At 51.2% G+C, this 20291-nt stretch overlaps 8 protein-coding genes across 12 annotated transcripts; 3 read left to right on the forward strand and 5 right to left on the reverse strand.

Annotated features, from left to right (window-relative positions):
- The first annotated feature begins 118 nt into the window (after nt 1–118).
- PV06_09688 (uncharacterized protein) lies at nt 119–1663 on the forward strand. The gene is made up of 3 exons (XM_016411148.1): nt 119–263; nt 318–746; nt 807–1663. The coding sequence occupies exons 1-3, from the start codon at nt 244–246 to the stop codon at nt 1399–1401; spliced, it is 1044 nt and encodes a 347-aa protein (XP_016258955.1). The 5' UTR covers nt 119–243; the 3' UTR covers nt 1402–1663.
- A 259-nt stretch (nt 1664–1922) lies between these two features.
- On the reverse strand, nt 1923–2279 carry PV06_09689 (uncharacterized protein; the record flags this gene model as incomplete). The annotated part of the gene is made up of 1 exon (XM_016411149.1): nt 1923–2279. The coding sequence occupies one exon, from the start codon at nt 2277–2279 to the stop codon at nt 1923–1925; it is 357 nt and encodes a 118-aa protein (XP_016258956.1).
- Nucleotides 2280–3222: 943 nt separating this feature from the next.
- On the forward strand, nt 3223–4868 carry PV06_09690 (4-aminobutyrate transaminase; the record flags this gene model as incomplete). The annotated part of the gene is made up of 2 exons (XM_016411150.1): nt 3223–3450; nt 3553–4868. The coding sequence occupies 2 exons, from the start codon at nt 3223–3225 to the stop codon at nt 4627–4629; spliced, it is 1305 nt and encodes a 434-aa protein (XP_016258957.1). The 3' UTR covers nt 4630–4868.
- Nucleotides 4869–4885: 17 nt separating this feature from the next.
- PV06_09691 (uncharacterized protein) lies at nt 4886–6851 on the reverse strand. Its single transcript, XM_016411151.1, has 4 exons — nt 6002–6851; nt 5431–5932; nt 5182–5346; nt 4886–5104 (listed from the first exon to the last, which is right to left on the reverse strand). Exons 1-4 carry the CDS (start codon nt 6450–6452, stop codon nt 5089–5091), a joined length of 1134 nt encoding a protein of 377 aa, XP_016258958.1. The 5' UTR covers nt 6453–6851; the 3' UTR covers nt 4886–5088.
- A 3819-nt stretch (nt 6852–10670) lies between these two features.
- On the reverse strand, nt 10671–11330 carry PV06_09692 (the record flags this gene model as incomplete). 2 transcript variants are annotated; one of them, XM_016411153.1, is made up of 2 exons in its annotated part: nt 11106–11330; nt 10671–11033 (listed from the first exon to the last, which is right to left on the reverse strand). In XM_016411153.1, exons 1-2 carry the CDS (start codon nt 11256–11258, stop codon nt 10671–10673), a joined length of 516 nt encoding a protein of 171 aa, XP_016258960.1. In that variant the 5' UTR covers nt 11259–11330. The 2 variants fall into 2 exon arrangements, with proteins under 2 accessions (XP_016258960.1, XP_016258959.1); XM_016411152.1 differs by having other exon boundaries at nt 10671–11330.
- An 825-nt stretch (nt 11331–12155) lies between these two features.
- Nucleotides 12156–14819, reverse strand: PV06_09693. 4 transcript variants are annotated; one of them, XM_016411155.1, is made up of 4 exons: nt 14638–14819; nt 14373–14499; nt 13566–14321; nt 12156–13514 (listed from the first exon to the last, which is right to left on the reverse strand). In XM_016411155.1, exons 2-4 carry the CDS (start codon nt 14407–14409, stop codon nt 12655–12657), a joined length of 1653 nt encoding a protein of 550 aa, XP_016258962.1. In that variant the 5' UTR covers nt 14410–14499; nt 14638–14819; the 3' UTR covers nt 12156–12654. The 4 variants fall into 4 exon arrangements, with proteins under 4 accessions (XP_016258962.1, XP_016258964.1, XP_016258961.1 ...); XM_016411157.1 differs by having other exon boundaries at nt 13566–14499; XM_016411154.1 differs by having other exon boundaries at nt 14373–14819.
- A 146-nt stretch (nt 14820–14965) lies between these two features.
- PV06_09694 (uncharacterized protein) lies at nt 14966–16721 on the reverse strand. The gene has a single exon (XM_016411158.1). The coding sequence runs from the start codon at nt 16447–16449 to the stop codon at nt 15244–15246; it is 1206 nt and encodes a 401-aa protein (XP_016258965.1). The 5' UTR covers nt 16450–16721; the 3' UTR covers nt 14966–15243.
- Nucleotides 16722–16893: 172 nt separating this feature from the next.
- PV06_09695 (uncharacterized protein) lies at nt 16894–20181 on the forward strand. Its single transcript, XM_016411159.1, has one exon. The coding sequence runs from the start codon at nt 16969–16971 to the stop codon at nt 19165–19167; it is 2199 nt and encodes a 732-aa protein (XP_016258966.1). The 5' UTR covers nt 16894–16968; the 3' UTR covers nt 19168–20181.
- Nucleotides 20182–20291: the final 110 nt, after the last annotated feature.

Genomic DNA, 20291 nt, shown 5'->3' on the forward strand with positions numbered 1-20291 from the left:
GATCTTTGGCACGTGACAAGGCTGGCGGCACCTCCACGAGGCTACCTCAGGAGCGTATTCAATACGCCAGGCAGCACACTATGATATCATTCCCCTCTAACGCCCTTCGGCTTCATGTACCATGGAACCGAGGGGCCAGGCAACAGGGACCTTCTCTCCAAGTCAAGTAACTCATATTTGAGGATCTTGTCTAGAAATTACACATTATTGCTGCCAACACTTCTCCCAAAACCACGAACCACGATGTCTCCAAAGGCTTTTCTGTACGTATACCACGATGTTGGAGAGATAGTGACCTGATGATATCTTGCTGTTAGGACGGGCACAACGGGCTACATCGGCGGTGATTTCCTTTACCTGGTTTCCCAACGACACCCAGATTGGGAGCTCACTTGCCTGGTGCGAAACAGCGACAAAGGAGCAAAAATCGCAGCAAAGTATCCCAAAATCAGACTTGTCTACGGGGATCTCGATACCGTCGACTTGATTGAGGAGGAAGCTGCCAACACAGACATCGTCTATCACTTTGCCAACTGTGACCATGTACCGTCAGCTCAAGCTATTTCTCGAGGCCTTGCGCGGCGACAGCGTGAAGGCAATGGGTATTGGATCCATACCTCGGGTACATTGATCCTCGGCTATGAGACAATCTCTAAAGAAGCGTTCGGCGAGCGTCTTGACAAGGTTTTCGATGACTGGGAGAACATCAACGAACTCACCTCGCAACCCCATGAAGCACCCCACAGGTGAGATGAAGATGAAGAACCTCTCGTGATTGGAGTCTTTGCTTCTGACCAAGTGAATAGAGATGTCGACGAAGTTGTGCTGGCTGCCGGCTCGGCCAAAGTCAAGACCGCCATCGTTTGTCCTCCAACGATCATAGGTGCAGGGCGAGGCCCGGACAATGCACGCTCAGTACAGCTCTATAACGCCACTGCGGCATTCCTGAAGAATAAGCAGGGCTTCAAGGTTGGCAAGGGTGAAAACATATGGCACCATATCAATGTGCAAGATCTTTCCGAGCTGTATCTCTCGCTGGGCGAGGCGGCTGCCAACGGAGGATCTCCAGCTACATGGAACGACCAAGGGTACTACTTGGCGGAGAACGGGTCCTTTGTTTGGGGCGAAGTCTTGCAGGAGGCCGCGAATATTGCGCACAAGGAAGGCCTCCTCCCAGATGCCACCCTCAAGAGCTACTCACCTAAAGATGCCAATGAGATCATGCCGTTCGCAGCATTCATGGTGGGCACAAATTCTCGTGGTGTTTCAGAGCGAGGCAAGAGACTTCTGGGATGGACCCCAAAGATGCCTGATATCAAGGCAGAGGTAGTAACCACCGTCGACAGCGAAGCCCGGCTACTCGGCTTGAAGAAGAGCCATGCTGAGAAAGTTCAAGGCTAGACTTTACTGTGTTTGAGTCATAGACCAAGAAGCTGCATATCTGGAGCGGGGAAGACGAAGTCATGAAAAAATGATGATGGCATTAGATGCTTCAGTGTTGATTAAAGACAGGGGACGAGACGACAGCCCAAATTGATCACCGTGAACGCAACGAGTATTGACGATCATGTCCATATATCTCACAATAAACATTTTGAGATCATCAAAATCGTTCTACATATCTTTAGTCGTTACTGGGCTTCAATACCTTGCCTGGCCCTGCCTATGACGAGCTTTTGGAAAGATATCAATCATGTTATTTCATTCGCGACAGCAGTGCGCAATCCAACGACATTGCACCTACCTGACTAAATCACTGCACAGAGGATAACCCTTTAAAAGAGGGGGACAAGGCTTCGACCAACACTTACATATCATGTCCACCTACTCGGGCTCCGTGACTTCCGGCACCATATCAATAGCACTTGCAACGTTCGAGTGAGAACAACTCACCGATGTGACTGGAGGAGAATATGTGACGCTCAACGAGGCCCGTTTGGACCGGAAGAAGGGCCGGAGATGGCATTTCGTCGTTGCATACCTGTACCGTTGCGCGGACGGCTTTGGTTGAGGTTCGAAGGTTCTATTCCAAAGGTCTGCCGAAGTACCTCTTGCGCGGCAGCCTCTGTGGCGGCACTTTCAGCTGCTTCTTGACGTTGACGCATTTCAGCCGCGTAGGCTCTCTCAATCTGTAGCAATTGCATTCTCATTCGCTCCACCTCACGCAACCGTTCCACCTCACGTACCCGCTCTGGCTCACGTTCCGGTTCACGGGAGTAGTAGTCGTGACGATCAGCTTCATGAGCCTGACAGAGCTTCATGGAGCAGGAAGGAGGCATGGTCCTTGCATGTAGCTGCCTGCTGTCGAGCGTGGTATAGCTTTTTTTTTGGTCACCACTGTTGGAGGTGCTTGGGGAGAGGCGAAGATGGGAGAGGTACTGTTGGTAGAATGAAATATCAGAACCTTAGATATAAATCCTAGATTTCTGGTTTAGTATTCACTTCTGGAACTAAGGCTGAGCGGTGGTAGCGCGGTTAAACTGATAGAAGGATAGTTTAGATGGCATCCTCCCTGAGATGTGTCTTTGTGATGAGGTTTCATTGTTCGTCCATTCTTTACAGTCTTGGATGACAAACATCCTGCGTTGTTTGTCTTTGTTAAACGGCTTGAATTGTTTTGCTTGCCGGTACATACGAGATACACATGGTATGTACGAAGCGTTGTAAACGCTCATCGTTCAATCATGAGGCCTTGAGGTGCCCTGAGGTCCTTGTTGATGCGCTCTCCTCAACCGATTCCTCTGCTCAGCGAGATAAGCAACTAGAGATGTACTCCGGTCCTCGAGTACTCGTAAAAGTGATGTGCGGGGAGCTGGCTGGGAATACCAGGTTGGTGCTAGCTGTGCGTCTAAGCTATCGGGGGCGTCTCTAATGATGTGGTACAGAGTACTTTTAAAGCACAGAATAACCCTGGGATGCCCCAATACAAGCTACTTCACCCAATCACAACCCACCTAATTACTCCCTACGTAATCACTAAACATTCCAGATTCAATGTCGTAGACGAGACACACGGACATTACCACCGGCAGAAACAAGTGGGAAAGTGTCAGCGACATGGTTATCGAAAGTGTATGTTGACATTGCTGTGTCTCTCTTCTTCTTTCTCTTTCATCTTAGCTGTTAACACGACCGAAAGCCATCGCCGAGGCTTGACTTTTCCAGGTCTTGTCGTTCGTCTAAGCCTAGCAACCACATTGTGGCCGCCGCCCCCCCGCAAACATGAGTCTCTCCAAACTCGCAGAATTCGGCACTCGGCATGTGGCCAAAGGAATTGGGAGATTGGCCACCGAGGTCATTGAGAGTGGCAGTGGGAGCTACGTGACCATGACGAGCGGCCGCAAGATGCTCGACTTCACGTGTGGCATTGGTGTCGCCAACCTGGGTCACTGCCATCCCGCCGTCACCAAGGCTGCTCAGGCTCAGGCTGGAAAGATGGTTCATGCCCAGGTTTGTGATATACCCTCTTCCCCCCTTCCCCCCCTGAGAAGAGGTGTTGATCCGAGAGAGCATTGAAACTGACCGTCGTGGGTGTTTGTGTGTATGTCACAGGTAAACATCGCTTTCCAACGACCGTACCTCGAACTGATCCAGTCACTCTTACCACTAATGCCACACAAATCCCTCGACACATTCTTCTTTTGGAATTCTGGGTCCGAAGCCGTCGAGGCCGCCGTCAAACTCGCCAGACACGCGACTAAGAAACAGAATATCATCGTCATGCAAGGTTCGTACCACGGCCGAACTTTCGGGACCATGGCCATGACACGGTCCAAGACCATCTACGGCGAAAACTATGCGCCGCTGATGCCGGGGGTCTTCGCCACGCCCTTTCCCTACTGTGCCCAGTGTTCCATCGCGTCCCACTGTGGTGACGGCAAGTACAACGCCGAGAATTGCTGCATGGACCCCGTCGAGCAACTGGAGCTGCTGCTGAAGCGCGAAACCGCCCCGTCCGACACGGCGGCCATCGTCATCGAGCCCGTCCTCGGCGAAGGCGGCTACGTCCCCGTCGTCCCCGAGTACCTGAGGCGAGTCCGCGAGATCTGCGACAGGAACAACATTCTGCTGGTCGTCGACGAGGTCCAGTCCGGGTTCGGTCGGACGGGCAAGATGTTCGCCATCGAGCACTACGGCGTGCGCCCGGACATCCTCGTCATGGCCAAGGGGATCGCGAACGGGTTCCCCCTGTCCGGCATCGTCTCGAGGAAGGAGCTCATGGACACGCAGAAGCCCGGGTCCATGGGCGGCACGTACGCCGGCAACGCCGTGTCGTGCGCGGCCGGGATCGCCGTGGCCCAGGCCTTCAAGGACGAGAAGATCCTGGAGAACGTCAACGTCCGCAGCGAGGAGATGATGGGCTCGCTGCGCAAGGCCAAGTCCGACTTCCCCGACATGGTCTACGACGTGAGAGGACTGGGGTTGATGCTCGCGGTCGAGTTCGTGGGCGGCAAGGGCTACGCGGCCAAGGTGCAGGCCAAGTGCATGGAGAAGGACATGTTGATCCTGACCACGTCCATCTACGACACCCTGCGCTTCATCCCGCCCCTCAACATCTCCAAGGAAGACATGGCCAAGGGTCTGGGCATCATCCGAGGGGCCATCGAGGAGGTCGCTGCTGGAAAGTAGCTTGCGGATCAATGAAGCAGCCAAATGAAACTGGAAAAAAAGAAGAAGAAAGAAGAAAAATTGGCATTGGAATAATCCTCATTCACGAAAGAAAGTCGGAATAGTTTTGGCGTTGTGAAATTTGTTGCGGCGGGTTGTTTGGCCGCTCATCCAGTAACACGATGTAATTCCGCGTAGGCTCTGTCCTTGGACCTGATGGATTTTTAGGGTTAGGGCACATGAGGGCATAAGAGACATGCATAGCAGCTGGACATAACAAAAGAGATATCTTGATATTCTTGTGTCAAGGAAATCTATTGGATTTTCCCCCAATACCCGTTCTATGATTTTTTGGGACACGTTTTGTCCCGCCGCCGTCCATCTATGATGTCCCAACCCAGCCCAATGTATTGGATACAATACCGCAAAATCCTTGGAACCAAAAAAATCTCCACAAACAATTAGTGAAGATACGCATTTTTATGTGCACGTGTAACTAAGTATGATATGTTAGTGAGGAGCCACAGAATGCGACACAAGTAATGCCCTTCTTTGGGACAATCGACAACTTACCCTCCGTCAACTCTCAAGTCTGCTCCGGTGACATAGCGACTGGCATCACTGAGCAAGTAGACCACGGCACCTTGCAGGTCGGCGGGAGATCCCATTTTGCCGACGGGGATGAGGGAGGTCCATTTCTGGTTGAGCTCCGGGTTGTCGTCGAGGATTTTACGTGTCCTATTTTGGTACATTTTGTCAGTCTACTTTCGGAATCTTTCGATCGCGCGACGTGGGCCGCGAAAGAGTGGAAAAAAAACTTACAGAGCGGTCAACATGTAACCGGGGCTGATACAGTTGACTCTGATGTTGGCGTGTGCCCATTCCACGGCCAAACTGGCAGCGAGGTGCCTGACGGCGGCCTTTGCGGCGTTGTAGGGTGCCTGGGGCTGGGGCACGTTGACGATGGAGCCGGACATGCTACCGATCATGACGATGCTGCCGTGGGTGATGTTGCGCTCCATCAAGTGGCGAGCGACGCCCGTGGAGAAGAGGTACGTGCCGTCGACATTGACGCCCCAGAGTTTCTTGATGCGCTCGTAGGGGTACATCTCGGCGGCGTAGTTCTCGGTGAAGCCAGCAGAGGTCACGAGGTGGTCGATCTTTCCGTGCTTGTCGAGGACGTCGGCGAGACAGTCGTCCACGCTGGTCGGGTCCGACACGTCGCAGTAGTGTGCGGTGATCTTGGGCAGGACGTCCGGGTTGTCCGGGGTCTCGCGGCGGAACATTTCGAGGAGCTCGACGGCCTGCTTCTCACCCTCCTCCTCTACAAAATGGGAACTGTCAGTTTTTACCGAAAAAGCTTATTCACCCACATCGGAAAGTGGTGACTTACTGTTCATGTCGACGATGGCGAGGTCTGCACCGGAGCTCACGAGGGCCTGTCCCATGACGAGACCGAGACCTCGAGCACCACCAGTGACGACGGCCGTTCGGCCTTCCAGGGAGAAGGTGGGCAAGGTTCGCACAAAGTGGACGCCGCCTCGGCCACGCAATGGTCGCTCGGGAGGCAAGTCTTTCTCATCGTCGGGGTATTCGACCACGATCTCTTTGTCCGTTCGCGAGGCAGAGCCTTCGTGAGGGCCGGCCGATTGACCGACGGCTTCCGTACTGGCTTTGTGATAGGGATCTGAAGGGTCTCGGCGACGGGGAGTGTTTGAAATGAACTGTGAGTTGGTCGTGCTGATAGGGCGGAAGGACTGTCTTGATGCCTTCGAGGCAGGCTTCGTGCGAAGGGCACCTTGGGTTGCGTTCCGCAGAAGGCGCAGGCTTGTGGAGGAGTTCATCTTGATGTGGTGCAGACGGGGAGATGTTGAGAGATTGTGTTTGGGTGTGGTGTCAAAGTCTCTTCCTCCTTTTTTCACACCTTGGTGGTTTTTCTTCAATGGACTAGACAGCAGGAACGGAGAGAAGTTTTGGTAGCCCAGGTGTGTGGCTTGGTTTTTGAAGGGACAATGGTGTCCTGTATAGCCTCGCTTCCCAACAAGTTTGGGGTCAACAAGAAAAATGGACGCGTCGAGGCCTTTTGTCAGGATGGGTAGTGGATGTAACAAAGTCTCTCGGCTATGCAAGGTACAAGACAGGCTTCGCGTAGGCTATGGTGGTTATGGGAGCAGGAGAAGGAAGAAGAGAATCGATGTTAGGGAGCGGAGATTTGCTTCACAGGTTAGGTATGACTATGTGTAGGGTTTAAAAACTGACAGCATAATAAAAAGAGTCCAGGCCAGATTTCCTTCATTCAACACCCATCAGCAAAAAAAATGTTAGGAAGTGAGCGGACTGATGTCACCGAGGGGCATCAGGGGCTCACGGTATACTGAGAAGAGTCAAGGCTCGTTAGGCCCGGAGCCACGGACAGCATCTAGACTGGAGCAGATGCTGCAAGAGTGGTGGGGAAATAGATGGCGTGGGACGAGTGAGAGATACAAAAAAAAAAACTCGGTGCCAGGGCGGAGGCACGGATATGATGAGATGTGCATGGTGGAATATCAGTATCTACCTATTCTATTGTAGTATTGTATAGGTAGTACGAGGATTCGTCCATACAGTAACGCTTCTTCATCGAGTATCTTATGGCAGCCAGTGTGATGGTAACTCAGGTACCTAGTAACGACTCGTCTCTGAGGCTCTTACTGTATCAACATACCGAGTACTGTACATTATAGTACGAGTACACAATCCTTTCGGTGAAGGCGGATAGGTTGTCCCCGTTGCTCGGCCGATGTTTCCTGCGCCCCTTCTCGATTCGAGGCTCGTGCTGCAGAGATTTGCGCTCCTCCTGGAGATTGGAGCCGATAAGATGTTGCGGTGAGAGGCTGTTGGCACATGCTGAAGAACTAGGGGCCTGCATGACGTTCAGAATCGGCGGACCCTGAGCCCTGATGGCGTGGGGGGGTGTTTGCGTGGACAACGCCTAGAGACAGTAGAAGTGGCCCATAATAACGAAGGCTTACGGAGTATAGGAAACATCATTGCCTGAACAGGCTAAACCCAGGGTCGCCTTGTGGGTTGGTGCGTTCAAGGGTCATCATAGGCGAGCTTGCGCCTATCGGTACTGCTGCCGACACTCGAGATTAAAAAAGCCACCACTGGAACTGTCAAGAATGCGAATACAATATTGATATCAGCACATGTGTCCGTATCGCACAATTCCCGCTGGATAGTCTCCTTGCTATAACTCCGTAGTATCAATGACAATTGCTATCTATTTGTACTCCGGACGACTAAAATATTGGACCCTCCCAAGACTTCATTCGCACATCAATCATACCCAGTACCCAATTTTGTACCCAGAATCCAGCATGTCCGTATCTACAGTGGAGTTTGCGCCTTTGCTGGCAATTAATGATCCAGATGCGGACACCCATGGATATCATTCAGGCTGAGAGTAATGAGTAGGGAGTCTCAATAATCAAACCACCAAAGACATGTCTCTCCTCCATCCGACGGCGTATCCGGACGACGAGTTAACCATCCTGGAAGTGTCCATATTCCCAGGTACCCATAATTGATCCTCCGTCTTCCGTCTTCCGTCCTTCGTCCTCTTAATTGCTTTTTCTCATGCTTACACCACCACCTTCTTTCCTTCTGGAAGCCCACCATAATCGTACGAAGGGCTTAGCAACTGCCAGGCTAATGCAAGGCAAACCACCTATCTTGCAGCTGACATTTTCCCCTTCCGGTTCCTCTCAAAAGTACTCATACGCCCACTGTCATAATTGACCGACTTGCCTATCAGTGTCTTCCTCCACCCTGAGTATTTTGTTGACATCAATACAACAACAACAGAAACACGTCAAACAGGAGGTGTGTGAGTAACATTGCTTCCCAAAACATTGAGTGTCTTGCAAGGGTCCGCTGTTTCCCCCATTTGACGGCAGCTTGGGAAAATCCAAGTCGTGCCCGAAACTTGTTTTCTTTTTCCTTCTTCCCCTGTACGGAGTAGGTCTCCAAGCCTCATCAATTCGGGCATCACTTCTTCTCCACCGCCTGTTTCCAGCCGTCCTCCTTCTTCGGCGGCTTCCAGCCGCATTCCAGCTCCAGAAATCCCTTGACGCTGCCCTTGATCTGGTTGATGACTTTTCCCCACCTCTTTTTGAGCTCCTCAGCATCTCCCGTGGCACTGGGCGTATATATCTGTCCCGCTTTGCTGTACGAGCCTAGCAACAGAATTCTTGCCCGCTGGTTGACCTCCTTGAACTTGGGCTGGGTCCTGGCGATATGCTCGCGCAATGCCTCCAGGATGGCCTGTTGTTCCTTGGTGAAAACCAGGATGAACTCGTAATGGTCAAAAATATCGACTGGTAAGCCCCGGGAGAGGCGCTTGGCCGCACCTTGGCGAATGGGCTCTTTGTATGCGTAATTGAAGTACGGTTGACCGAAAAGAGCGTCGATGGCGTTGGGTGAGGAGGGAACATTCCCGTCAGCAAACTGGATCGGCTTCGACAATCCAAGGGCCTGCAGCTGCGGCACAAAGGCAGATCGTGCGCGGACACGCATTCCCGCAGATTCCCACTTATTCAACGGCCAGTAGTTCTCGGTGCGTACCGTCCACTGGTGAACCAAGTACAGATACGATTGCGCGACGACGGAGCGACCTTCGTTGTACGGATCGACGAAGATGACCCTGTATTGCTGGCGCTTGGCCGGAGAGGGAGATCGGCTCACCGCGCTGGGGGTCCCGGCCACCGCGAGCTTCTTGCCTTTGTTCGTCGTGTCGCGGTCAATCAACTCTTTGATATAAAAGGTGTTTACCATACCGATGAAGTGATTGAGTGACGTTTGATATTCTTCCAGTCGTTGATTGAGTTTCTTCAGCTCGTCTCCCTTGCCCTTGATCAGGCTATTGACCACGTCGGCAACCAATTTGGAACGCCAAGTCGAGTCGAGAATGCCTGTCTTCTTGCCATACCACGCATCCAGGATGACCTGAGTGGCTTGGGCGTCGACTTCGATCTTTTTGATGGTCTTTTTGATCATCTCGTAAAGGTCGCGGTCGAGCTTCAGGAGGATGTCGTTTTTGCTGTCGGGAACGAGTCTCTGCGCTATCATGATCTGGTCTCGAATACCTTCGAGACGGATGCCCATGAACTGCACAGTCTCTATTGCGTCGGTCATTTTGTCATACAAGGCGATGGCCTTTTCCACCACCGCCAGAGCATCGCCGAAACCTATTGACATGATGCTTGACACAGTAGTACTGATCTTTTCTCCGCCTAACTGAATGCAGGGTTTGTGACCCAAACGGTGAAGATCTAAGATTGATGGTTTTGTTACAGGTATTTATCTCTCGTGAATTATGCGCAGAAGAACACAAGGGTGGGCAGCAGCAGTGAAACTATAAGAAGACTTTTTTCTCGACAGTCATGATTTTGTAGTTTCAGACCGACAAGATGCGGTGCAAGTGATTCAGCCTCAAGGCAGAAAATTCCCCCTGGTGTACGGGGGAAATACGAAGTGGTCATTTTGTACTTTGTAGGGGGCCTAGCAGCCCCTCGGATTGTGGCAGTGTTTTCTGGAGTATTTAGTGTTACTTCGATGAACACCCTTGCTTATTTTAACACCTACACACAGCCATCGCGGACAGGGATCTTTGGTCGTGTTCTTTTTACGATTTTTCAAACACAATCACCGTCAACATTTTGTGTTTCTTGACCACCTACAGAGTAGGGCCTGACGTTGTCCATTCAACTCGATATAGAGACTATTGAACTCCATGAAACTGCTGCCAAACAGGAACAAAAAAAGGAATGTAGTAGGTATTTCGTACAGGTTTCCTCATACGGAGAATACAGAGTATGTAGGCAGGTATCTACTTTTCTGGTTTTCTCCTTCGACCGAGCTGGACTAGACTAGACTCTACTCTGTGCCAATGGCATTACGACAATGACAATTCCAATTCCAGTGTCATGCCATGTCAGGAGCAAGCTGTTTCTTATTTCACCTTTTGGAATTACGGGGGGTTAGATCTAGGCCGTTTGCTGTTCCCCAAATCCTCACGATTTTCAAGCCTTTGCGCCGCCACGGGACAACACTCGACCGACACCACCGCCGCCGCCGCCGCCGCCGCCACGTCTTCTTTCGGCGAAGAACCACCAGGTGCCGAAGGCGGCGGTGATGAACCAGAGGACGAGTCCGGCCAGGTCGAAACCCACGGCGACCTTCATGCGGTGTATGCCCCATTCCATCTCGGTCTTTTCCCCAATGTACATGGAACCGAAGATGCCCGAGAGGGCCGTCCAGAGGATGACCAGGATCCAGTCCCACGCGAACAGAAAAGCGACGGTCCGGTATTGCAAAAAGACACCGACCAGACCGTACGCGACCGCCGTGACCGCCGACAGAGAACCCACCACCACGGCGTAGACCTGGACGCAAGTCATTAGTCTCGAAATTTCAGGAGGCAGAGTGAGCATCTCGCCGGCGAGGGCAGAACGAACCCATTTTCCGTCAGAGTACTTGTGTTCACGGTTGGCCCGGTTTAGGTCGACCCCGTAGAGCCCGACCACGACCAGACCTTGGATCAGTTGAAGGAGCCGGAGAAGGAGGTTGGCGAGGTTGGACTTGCCCAGGTTGGAGAGGAAGGCGACCATTTTTTTTGTCGACGGCGGAAGAAAGGACTGTTGTATGTGTGTGTGCGTGTTGTTGGAAATTTGAAAAAAAAAATAACAGACAAAAGCTTTCTCGAGAAGCTTTGCGAATCTTGGTGGCTTGCTTGCTTGTTTTGAGTTTTCCGGTACCGGAGTTGGTGTGTGTGTGTGTGTTTGTGTGTGTGTGGTTGCGCGCGCGTGTTGTATCTTGTAGAGAATTTGGTCAGAAATGTTTTGATATGATGTAGAAAATATATTGTTCGCAGAGAGAGGAATTCGAGAATTTGCTTTACTCTAGTATAAGGTGCTAAGGGTGTGGAACAAAGAGAAATTTGGGATAAGAAAGATCTTTGTACACAGTCACATTGGACAGAAACGGTTTACTCACTTTATCTGGCTTTGTTCAAGTCATGGACATGCTCGGATTTGTTGATCAAAGTGTCTTTGTTCCCGTCTTTGTCTTGCTCAGCTGTGTAAACACTGTGACGAGTAAACCTTTCTTTCAAGCACCAATGTGGAAAAGCAACTCTCTAGATCGACTGCCGTATAACCACTGTCGAGTGTCTCGGTGTGTGTGTGTGTGTGTGAGAGGAAGAGAGCAAATGTGGTGACTCGAAGTGATACACCAACAAACGTGACAAGGTAGTCAGTCCACAAGTACCATGTCACTTGTAAAAGTCTCGCAAACGCCTTCGTTGGCTCTTCTTGGGATCTTGGAAATACTGCGGGATCCCAACTCTGGGAATTGTTGTTGTTGCATGGTGCGTCATAGTGGAATGTCAACGAGCTCGCCAAAAAGAACCCTGTCAAAGGATTGCGGGGAAGAAGAAATGCTCCGTTATAGCCCGCCTCTGGGCATTTTGGCGTTGCTCTATGGCGTTGCTCTAATAACAGATAGTGCTCGTACTCCGTTCATTCAGCGCGTGAAGAAAACGTGGCTGAGTGGTCGCTCTCGTATTTCGTACCTATTGTAGGTCCTCCGTAGGTCATAATTCAATGCGGCTCTGGCGATTCGACGTCGCTTCTTGTCAGCATCCCTTACATATGGATATGCACCAGCGGATCTTCCCTCACAATCCACTCTTGATCCCTGACTAAGAAAAAAAATCTATGTATGGAGCTACCTTAACATTCCAGTCAGGTATCTCTGTCACACTAACACATGAAAATGATTCCAACATGCTTGGATCTAGACGACAGCATTATTTACTGAGAGGAGTATGTGCAAGCTATGCTAAGGGGGTTATGGAAAAAGAAGGAAAACAAAACCAGCGCAAAAGAAACTACCACAAACGACCAGAAGAACCAATGTAGATCCGAAAGCCAGCGGGAACAAAAAAGTAACGACGCAGGAATGGGAGGAGAAGGAAAACGGACAGAGCCTCAAAACAGCCCAATGTCATCGTATTCCTCCTCCACCGCCTCCTGTTCCGCCGCCAGCTTTATCGCTGTGGGTAATCGCGCCTCCTGTTCCCCCTTGTTTGGTGTTTGCTGATGCTGCTGGAGCTTGCACTGGGACTGGATCGTCATACGTGTCATCCAAGCCATCATCCACAAGCTGATCCAGATGATTGTCTGCGAATTCTGGCAAAGGCTCGTCTGGCGCACTCGGCTGATGAGGTTGCGATGACTTCTTGAGCTTCCGGTGCCCTTTCCTACCCTTGAGCTTGGCCTTTTCCAACAACCGCCTCTTTTCGGCCAATCGACGCCGTTCTTTTCGATCCTTAATTTCATACTGGCGAATCAGAGCATGTGGCGGCTCTCCGAAAATGCTCTCATATTCGCAGAACTCACATATCCAGATGTCTTCGGGCGCGGGAGGATGCTGGAGGTTGTTATACTCTTGCTGAAGTCGTCGCTGTCGAGCTGCCAGAACATACACATCTCCCTTCCTTCTCCGCGGCTTCTTGCCCTGCGCGTTCGCACTGGCCGCGTTAGGGGCAGTCGTATGTGCCTGAGAGTTACCCGCGGGCAAGCTGGACTGGGCTGCCTGGCCACTCTTTGAGGTGGCGCCTGATTGTGCATGTGGCGCTACGTTGCGCTGGTTGTACCCTGGAGAGTACAGGCTTTGCTCTGGAAAGGTCACACCTTTGGCGTCCGTCTCGCACGTGAAGGTGAATTGCGAGGCTGAATGTGCTTGTTTGGCTTGCTGATCGAGAACACCCACATTCTCCTGGCCTTTGCTCAGCGGCTTTCTGAGCAAAGCAGTGGCATTTGCAATTGCTGCAGAAATGATCCCTTGGTCTTTGGTGTCCTCGGCTTGGACAATGTTAGCCGTGTATCTCCTGTGTGAAAATTGACTGGACGTACCTTTGGCATTGCTATTCATGTTTTGGTCGTACTTGGAAGGAAAAGATCGAGCGTTGGAGCCGTTGACCGAAACGCCCAATGGGTTCCTTCCTGAAAATTTTCTCGCATTACGACCTCTGCCAGCGCCTTGGAGACCAAGACCAGTATTTCCAGCTGCATTTTTCACGTTGTAATGAGCATCGTCGGAGGGGCTGTCGGGGTTGATGCCCATGTGCGAAAATTCACTCGTCATGTTGGAATGGTGCAGATTCAAATTGCCGGATGTTGGTATTTTTCGTTTCTTTTTATTGTTTGTGTTTTCAAATGCTTCGTAGCCGTCTGGTCCTGATATGCTGCCTTTAGAGTATCTAGTATGCCTTCCACTTCGCGGGGATGAGGATAGATAATGAGAGATAGGGAGCATGCCGTCTAGGTCGTCGAGATCATCATCGTAGTCGTCATGGTGGCAGTGATGATGATGATGCGGGCAATCATGATCATGGTGGTCTGAGTCGTGATCATGGTCATGGTCATGGTCATGATCGTACCCATCACTGTGATGGTGGACTAATACCTTGCTGTCATTCGGATAATCCCCGTTTTCACCATAATGAGCATATGCGGGAAGAGTCGTCGAGGGTAATGAGGGAGGGTAGGTAATTGCATCAGCGGCCTCTTGAGACAAACGAGACTTGATCGATCGTTTAGGGAGAGGACGAATCAATCGTTCGGGAAAAGCGGTTGAAGGAGTGTCCGGAGACGATAGATAGGAAGCACCTGCACGCCCGAGTCAGTTGTTTTCCCATCTGCCGACCAGAGCCTCAATACCTCGTTCTACCGTCCCAGGAGATGTAGCGCATGCCATGCTTGGCTCTCCTCCCTTCTCTCAGCTAACGATCAAAGCAAGATTTTCCACACCCCATGAACCAAGAGACTTGTTGATACCGAGGTTGGTCTGCACGATTCCACAGTCAGTGGTATTACAGAATTTCTTCGAGGGACAGATAGTGATGATGGATGTAATGGCCTCCTTTCGCCACCTTTGGAGGACACAATGGCATTGTGCAAAGTGGATTCGTGGACATGAACATACCCCCGTGTGAATTATTCAGCCAGATCCGGAGAGTTGTCGAGTATGACCCTGCGAGAAGGGTGCGTTCAGAGGGAAGTGATACAGTCTATCGACGAGTCGAGGATCACAGATCAATGTCCGATCGATCAGCCTTGAAGGACCAAGATCACAAGAGTCTGGAAGGACAATCTGGGAGATGGGTATGAAAGCTTTCTCGGAAGAGACTGTTGGAGAGCGCAGTCTCAGGCTCGGTGAAAGTGTCCACTCTCCATCGCTGCCAAGAACGAGGAACTTACTCCTTCCTCTGGTGCAGCACAAGCACCCGCAGCAGCAACATAGAACATGTATACTTCGAATTGCTACCATTACATGACAGTTGCTAACTGCGAATAATTACCTGTATCGTGACATCCTTGGTCTATCTATGGCAGTCCTGCAGATGTAAGCTAGATTCGACGTTCCAATACCACCTCCGCAGCAAGTATATCTGGGCATTGTTAATTCGTGTGCTCGTTCCAATCTACCTAGTACCAAACATGCATTTTAACCGCTATGAATCATTATGCGTATAAAAGTCATGTTGCCGGTACCAGCCGGTGTCACATCAATGCATCGTCCACACGGATATCATTTCTTCGACTGTCGCGTGCGACGTGGAGCGTCCACAGACCTAACAGATGACTTGGACTCAGTCGCTGCCACCCGCTTCGCACGACTACTCGCGGTAGACCTCGAAATGGCTGACTCCGCGGGTTCCTCGATTGCCTTTCTCTTCTTTTTCTGAGCCGGCGCAGATCCGTTCGTCCCAGAAGGCTTGTCATACTTGTGCGGTTGTGAGTCGGCCTGAGCTTTCGACCTGGTTTCTTTCAGCCTTGTCCCGACCAGTGAGCTAGACTCGGTTGCGCTACTGCGTGTGCTGGTCACCTTTCCGGCGGTAGCAGATTCCGAGGCTTGAGAAGTTGCCAACTCTTCCTGCATTCGGCGTCGCTTTCGAGGTGGTTCTCCGTCGACGACAGAATCCTCTGCTATCTTCGCAAGAGCGACTGTCTCTGTTCCCTCAGGTGGTGGTGTTGATTCCGTACCCTCGATTTCTCTCACCTCGTCACCATATTTCGTCTCAATGGCTGCACTTAGGTGTCTCAAATCATCCACCCCCACGTCTTCTGCTGCTAGAACCACCTCATCGTAGTCATCGCCCTCCTCGTCTCTGCCTCGTTCAGCATCATCGTCACGCTGTACATTTTGGTCCATTCGCTTTCCTTGCACGTTCTGTAAACCCATGTCTGCCAGACTCATGTCCTTCGCCCAAGACTCATCTTCCTCGGGATTGGCACCATTGCGACCCCAGCCACTGTCTGTGATTGCAAAGATCTCTCTCCAGTTCTTCATCAGTGCCACTTTTGAGTCCTCCTCTTTCCGATATGGTGGCGTGCGAGGCGATATTGGCGTTGCCCACAAAGTTCCCTTGATGTTTCTCACCAACAGTTCTTCGTCAGATAGTGGTGCATTGAGACGGTCCGCCAATTTCCTCTTCGTTCCCCGCTTCTCAGCTTTTGCTTCAGGTTTCTGTGGTGTGGATTGATTCGGTGCAGTGCCGTCTTGTGGGTTTATTTTCAGTAAGGACGGATCATCGTCCATGTAGTCATCGGAATAGTAATCCCAATCACTGAAGTACTCTTGCATATCATAACCAGCAATCTCATCTTGATATACGGGGCTCGGCATGGTATGATCGGCAAGGTCGTCAGCCAGCTCTAAGGCAGGGTCGACATCGTCTAAGATGTCCTCAATATCGTCATAGGGAGAATATGTATAGTCCTCGATGTCGGACATGATGGCTAGCTCATCCGCTCATGGTCACCTGCGGGACAGGAAGGAGGAGGGTGAAGAGGGGGGCAAGGGTTGTAGAAGCAGAGTCGGCTGTTCGTGTGAAGGCGACGGAGGCCAGTTAACAACCTCAAGAAAGGCTCAGTGATGAAAAATTGAAGAGACCAACCATGGCTTGGTCGTTATTGCCAGCTCAACGTGAAGTAGAAAAGATGTGTTGGACAGAGTATGACAATCCACGGTTGTTCAACATACGAAAACGCGTGCAAATACAGTATGGTGGGCAATTTAGGAACAAGGAATACCTGAGTCGTGTCTCTTGGGTACCTTAGGTAGGTGCCATAGCGGTGAGCCGGGCACATGCTTCTCCGCACTTCTGCTCCCTCACCCCCTCTAGCCGTCACTAACCGGGCTCCCGAGGTATGCGTCTTGTCATGTACCTTACGACCACGTATATCTAGGTGGTATGCGCATTGTGTCTGAACCACGTTATGAGGTTGAAAGGCTCTCCGAGCTACTGTAGCCATGTCACGCCTTCGAATACCGCGCACATCTGCTTGGAGGGCGAGGCCAGCGGTACAATCCTATTTCAACTGCCAGCTTCGAGGAACCCATACGGACCACCAACACAATATCAACTCGCTTGACTCTATCCTGATCGCGAATCGAGGCGAGATAGCGATCAGAGTTAACCGCACTGCATCTAAGTATGGCATTCGGACAACTACTCTGTATACGGATCCTGACGCTCGATCACAACACGCCCATTCATCCCCATTTGCCTTCAACCTCGGCGCTACTGCCGCCTACCTCGATCAAGACAAGATTCTATCGATAGCGAAAGAGCAGGGCTGCCAGGCGATACATCCAGGCTATGGCTTCTTGTCTGAGAATGCCGACTTTGCCCGAAGATGTGCGGAAGAGGGCATCACCTTCATTGGGCCTCCAGCGAGCGCCATCGAGGACATGGGAGACAAAGCAAGGAGTAAGGAGATAATGAATGCGGCCGGGGTACCATGCGTGCCTGGATATCATGGAAGCGATCAAAACCCAGACACCCTTGCACAAGAGGCAGAGAAAATCGGATACCCAGTTCTCATCAAAGCCGTCCGTGGTGGAGGGGGTAAAGGTATGAGAATAGTCAAGAATCCTCAAGAGTTTTCAGATATGCTCGAGAGCGCCAAAAGTGAAGCACGAAACTCATTCGGTAACGACGAGGTCCTTGTAGAGAAGTACATTACGACACCACGACATATTGAGGTCCAAGTCTTTGCGGACAAGCACGGAAATTGTGTTGCACTTGGTGAGCGAGACTGCTCCATTCAACGAAGACACCAGAAGATACTCGAGGAATCACCAGCGCCAGATCTAGAAGATGGAATTCGCAAAGATATCTGGGAGAAGGCTCGTGCTGCTGCTTTGGCCGTCAACTATGAAGGTGCTGGAACCGTTGAGTTCATCTTCGACAATGACACTGGGGAATTCTACTTTATGGAGATGAACACCCGACTCCAGGTCGAGCACCCGGTTACAGAAATGGTTACAGGGCAAGATCTTGTCCATTGGCAAATCCTGGTCGCGGAAGGCAAACCGCTGCCGCTAACTCAGGCGGAAGTTGAGGAGCAAATCTCTCAACGTGGCCATGCCATTGAGGCCCGCATCTATGCCGAAAATCCAGACAAAGGCTTCATCCCAGATTCAGGGAAGCTCATACATGTGCGGCTACCCATCGAAACGGAAGATGTACGTATCGATAGCGGTTTCGTCGAGGGAGATGTAGTGTCCAGCCATTATGACCCTATGATTGCGAAACTGATTGTTCGAGGACCAAACCGAACCGATGCTCTTCGTAAGTTGGCCCTGGCCTTGCGAGATTATGAAGTTGCAGGACCAGTCACGAACATCGACTTTGTCAAACGAGTATGCCAGTCTCCAGACTTCATGTCCGGCCAGGTTGAAACTGGTTACATCGAAAAGCATCGACCAGAGCTCTTTGCACCAGCCCCCATCACATCAGAAGTGCTCGCCGAGGCGGCAATAGCCTCGTATCTACATACTACGAGCCACAACAACTCCCCGACAGCGTTGTCAACTTCGACAGGCTCTTCGACTTCATGGCTAAATACCACGTCCGACTTCCAGCCTCGGACTTTCCACTTCCATTCTGCTGATTTCGAGCAAGGCCCGGGCAAAAGCCCAGACGTTCACACCGTTGAAGTTCACCAAACAAGCCCTGGCCAATTCTCCGTTCGACGCCCTTCTGATTCAACGCCCATCAGTGTATCCTCCTCCTTTGACGCCTCTACGAATACTTTGACAACATATTTTCCTCATACACGTCACACATCGCGCGTAGTATTCGGCCCGTCGAATACTGCTTCTGCAGGAGCAATTCACCTTTTCACACCTGACGGCTCTTTCCGTCTGGCACCATCTCAACCATCGTGGCTTGCTAAAGCCCTCGGTGTGACGGAAAAGGCAAACTCACTGCTTGCTCCTATGCCTGCCAAAATTCTAAGAGTGATGGTCAGAGCGGGAGATGTAGTGACCAAGGACCAACCACTCCTAGTCATCGAGAGTATGAAGATGGAAACAGTTATCCGGAGCCCGGCTTCCGATATGACTGTGAAACGGGTCGTTCACGGAGAGGGCGAGGTCGTCGGTAGCGGCGTTGAGCTAGTCGAGTTTGAAGGGGAATCGAGTGACAACATGGGTGAACCTTGAAAGCTGCCAGATAAATATAGAAGCCATAGTAGGCGACTAGTACGATCAATATCAACAGATCGCTGGATAGAAAAACGAGTGAGCACGAGCAGATCGAAGTACAAATTGGGAGGGTTTTTCATTCCTAAACACGTTACGACAGTTCGTCGCTTTCGGGGTTTCATGCCATATTGGTTCATTATCTTCAACATTCCTCCATCCGGGTAAGACTCTGCCCATGGGATTCACAGCTCCTATTACGGGCAGGAGTGGAACTCGGATTGAACCATCATTTCTTCAAGACTACCTGAGGTAATGCTCCGTACGGCATACTCTTTGCGAGTACACGCACAAGCAACCGAGCGTGTGGCGTAGCGATCGACTTGGGCACGACTTTTCACCACCAGCGAACTGGTGAATGTTCTCCTGGATTCTTTCGCAGGGAATATTGCATCACCAGAGAAGTTCTTGGAGGCCAATCAACACCACAGGACACCACACCCTCAATAATAACAATCACGTTTTTCGTCCTGTCTACGCACGTTCTGGCATGGGGAATCCAGGGAGACGGACCCTGGCGGGCCAAGCTAAGGGAGGGTGTCCCTGCCGATCTCGAAGCTCAGGAACCTCAGCCCCCTGCGTCATCATGGATCGACTAAACCACACATACGAGTATGTACTCGTAGCAGTTATTCGTCTTTCGAAGCGGAGTACAATAATGGCTGCTCCTTGTGTCGGAGGATCTTTCGATGACCACCTCCCGACTGACGTGAGCGAAAAGGTTTGATCTTGGCCCAAGCTACGGTTATTGGCATCTGTCGTGCGAGCACAAACAACCGAGTTGGGCAGACGTACGTTGTTTACCTGTGTTACCTCAAGACTCCTACGAAGATGTGTCAATTCAATATGACGTGAGTTGGGCAGGAAAAGTCTATCTCTATACGGATATCGGGCCAGCATTTTAGGCCGACAAGTACGGAGTAGGTAAGGCAGCTCCTGCTGAGATCACGCCAGAACGAGGATCGGAAGATGAAGTCCAACAGAGTAGCGGACTGGTGAGATATCATTCCCAGAATCAACAGAAACTTGTTCCATATATCCGTTCTTGTACTCCGTAGGTACCTTGATGAACCACAATCCTTCGT

Source organism: Exophiala oligosperma, assembly GCF_000835515.1.
Source record: "Exophiala oligosperma strain CBS 72588 unplaced genomic scaffold supercont1.10, whole genome shotgun sequence".
NCBI lineage: Eukaryota > Fungi > Ascomycota > Eurotiomycetes > Chaetothyriales > Herpotrichiellaceae > Exophiala > Exophiala oligosperma.

Bases quoted from the DNA above. Each gene is read 5' to 3' on its own strand.
- PV06_09695 (XM_016411159.1), top strand. From the start codon at position 16,969: ATGTCACGCCTTCGAATACCGCGCACATCTGCTTGGAGGGCGAGGCCA.
- PV06_09693 (XM_016411155.1), bottom strand. From the start codon at position 14,409: ATGGCATGCGCTACATCTCCTGGGACGGTAGAACGAG. The intron at 14,322-14,372 runs GTATTGAGGCTC...TCGGGCGTGCAG, and splicing joins TCCTGGGACGGTAGAACGAG to GTGCTTCCTATCTATCGTCT. The intron at 13,515-13,565 runs GTACGTCCAGTC...ACATTGTCCAAG, and splicing joins CATGAATAGCAATGCCAAAG to CCGAGGACACCAAAGACCAA.
- PV06_09694 (XM_016411158.1), bottom strand. From the start codon at position 16,449: ATGTCCGACATCGAGGACTATACATATTCTCCCTATGACGATATTGAG.
- PV06_09688 (XM_016411148.1), top strand. From the start codon at position 244: ATGTCTCCAAAGGCTTTTCT. The intron at 264-317 runs GTACGTATACCA...TCTTGCTGTTAG, and splicing joins ATGTCTCCAAAGGCTTTTCT to GACGGGCACAACGGGCTACA. The intron at 747-806 runs GTGAGATGAAGA...CCAAGTGAATAG, and splicing joins CCCCATGAAGCACCCCACAG to AGATGTCGACGAAGTTGTGC.
- PV06_09691 (XM_016411151.1), bottom strand. From the start codon at position 6,452: ATGAACTCCTCCACAAGCCTGCGCCTTCTGCGGAACGCAACCCAAGGT. The intron at 5,933-6,001 runs GTAAGTCACCAC...CCCATTTTGTAG, and splicing joins CGCCATCGTCGACATGAACA to AGGAGGAGGGTGAGAAGCAG. The intron at 5,347-5,430 runs GTAAGTTTTTTT...GTACCAAAATAG, and splicing joins GGTTACATGTTGACCGCTCT to GACACGTAAAATCCTCGACG.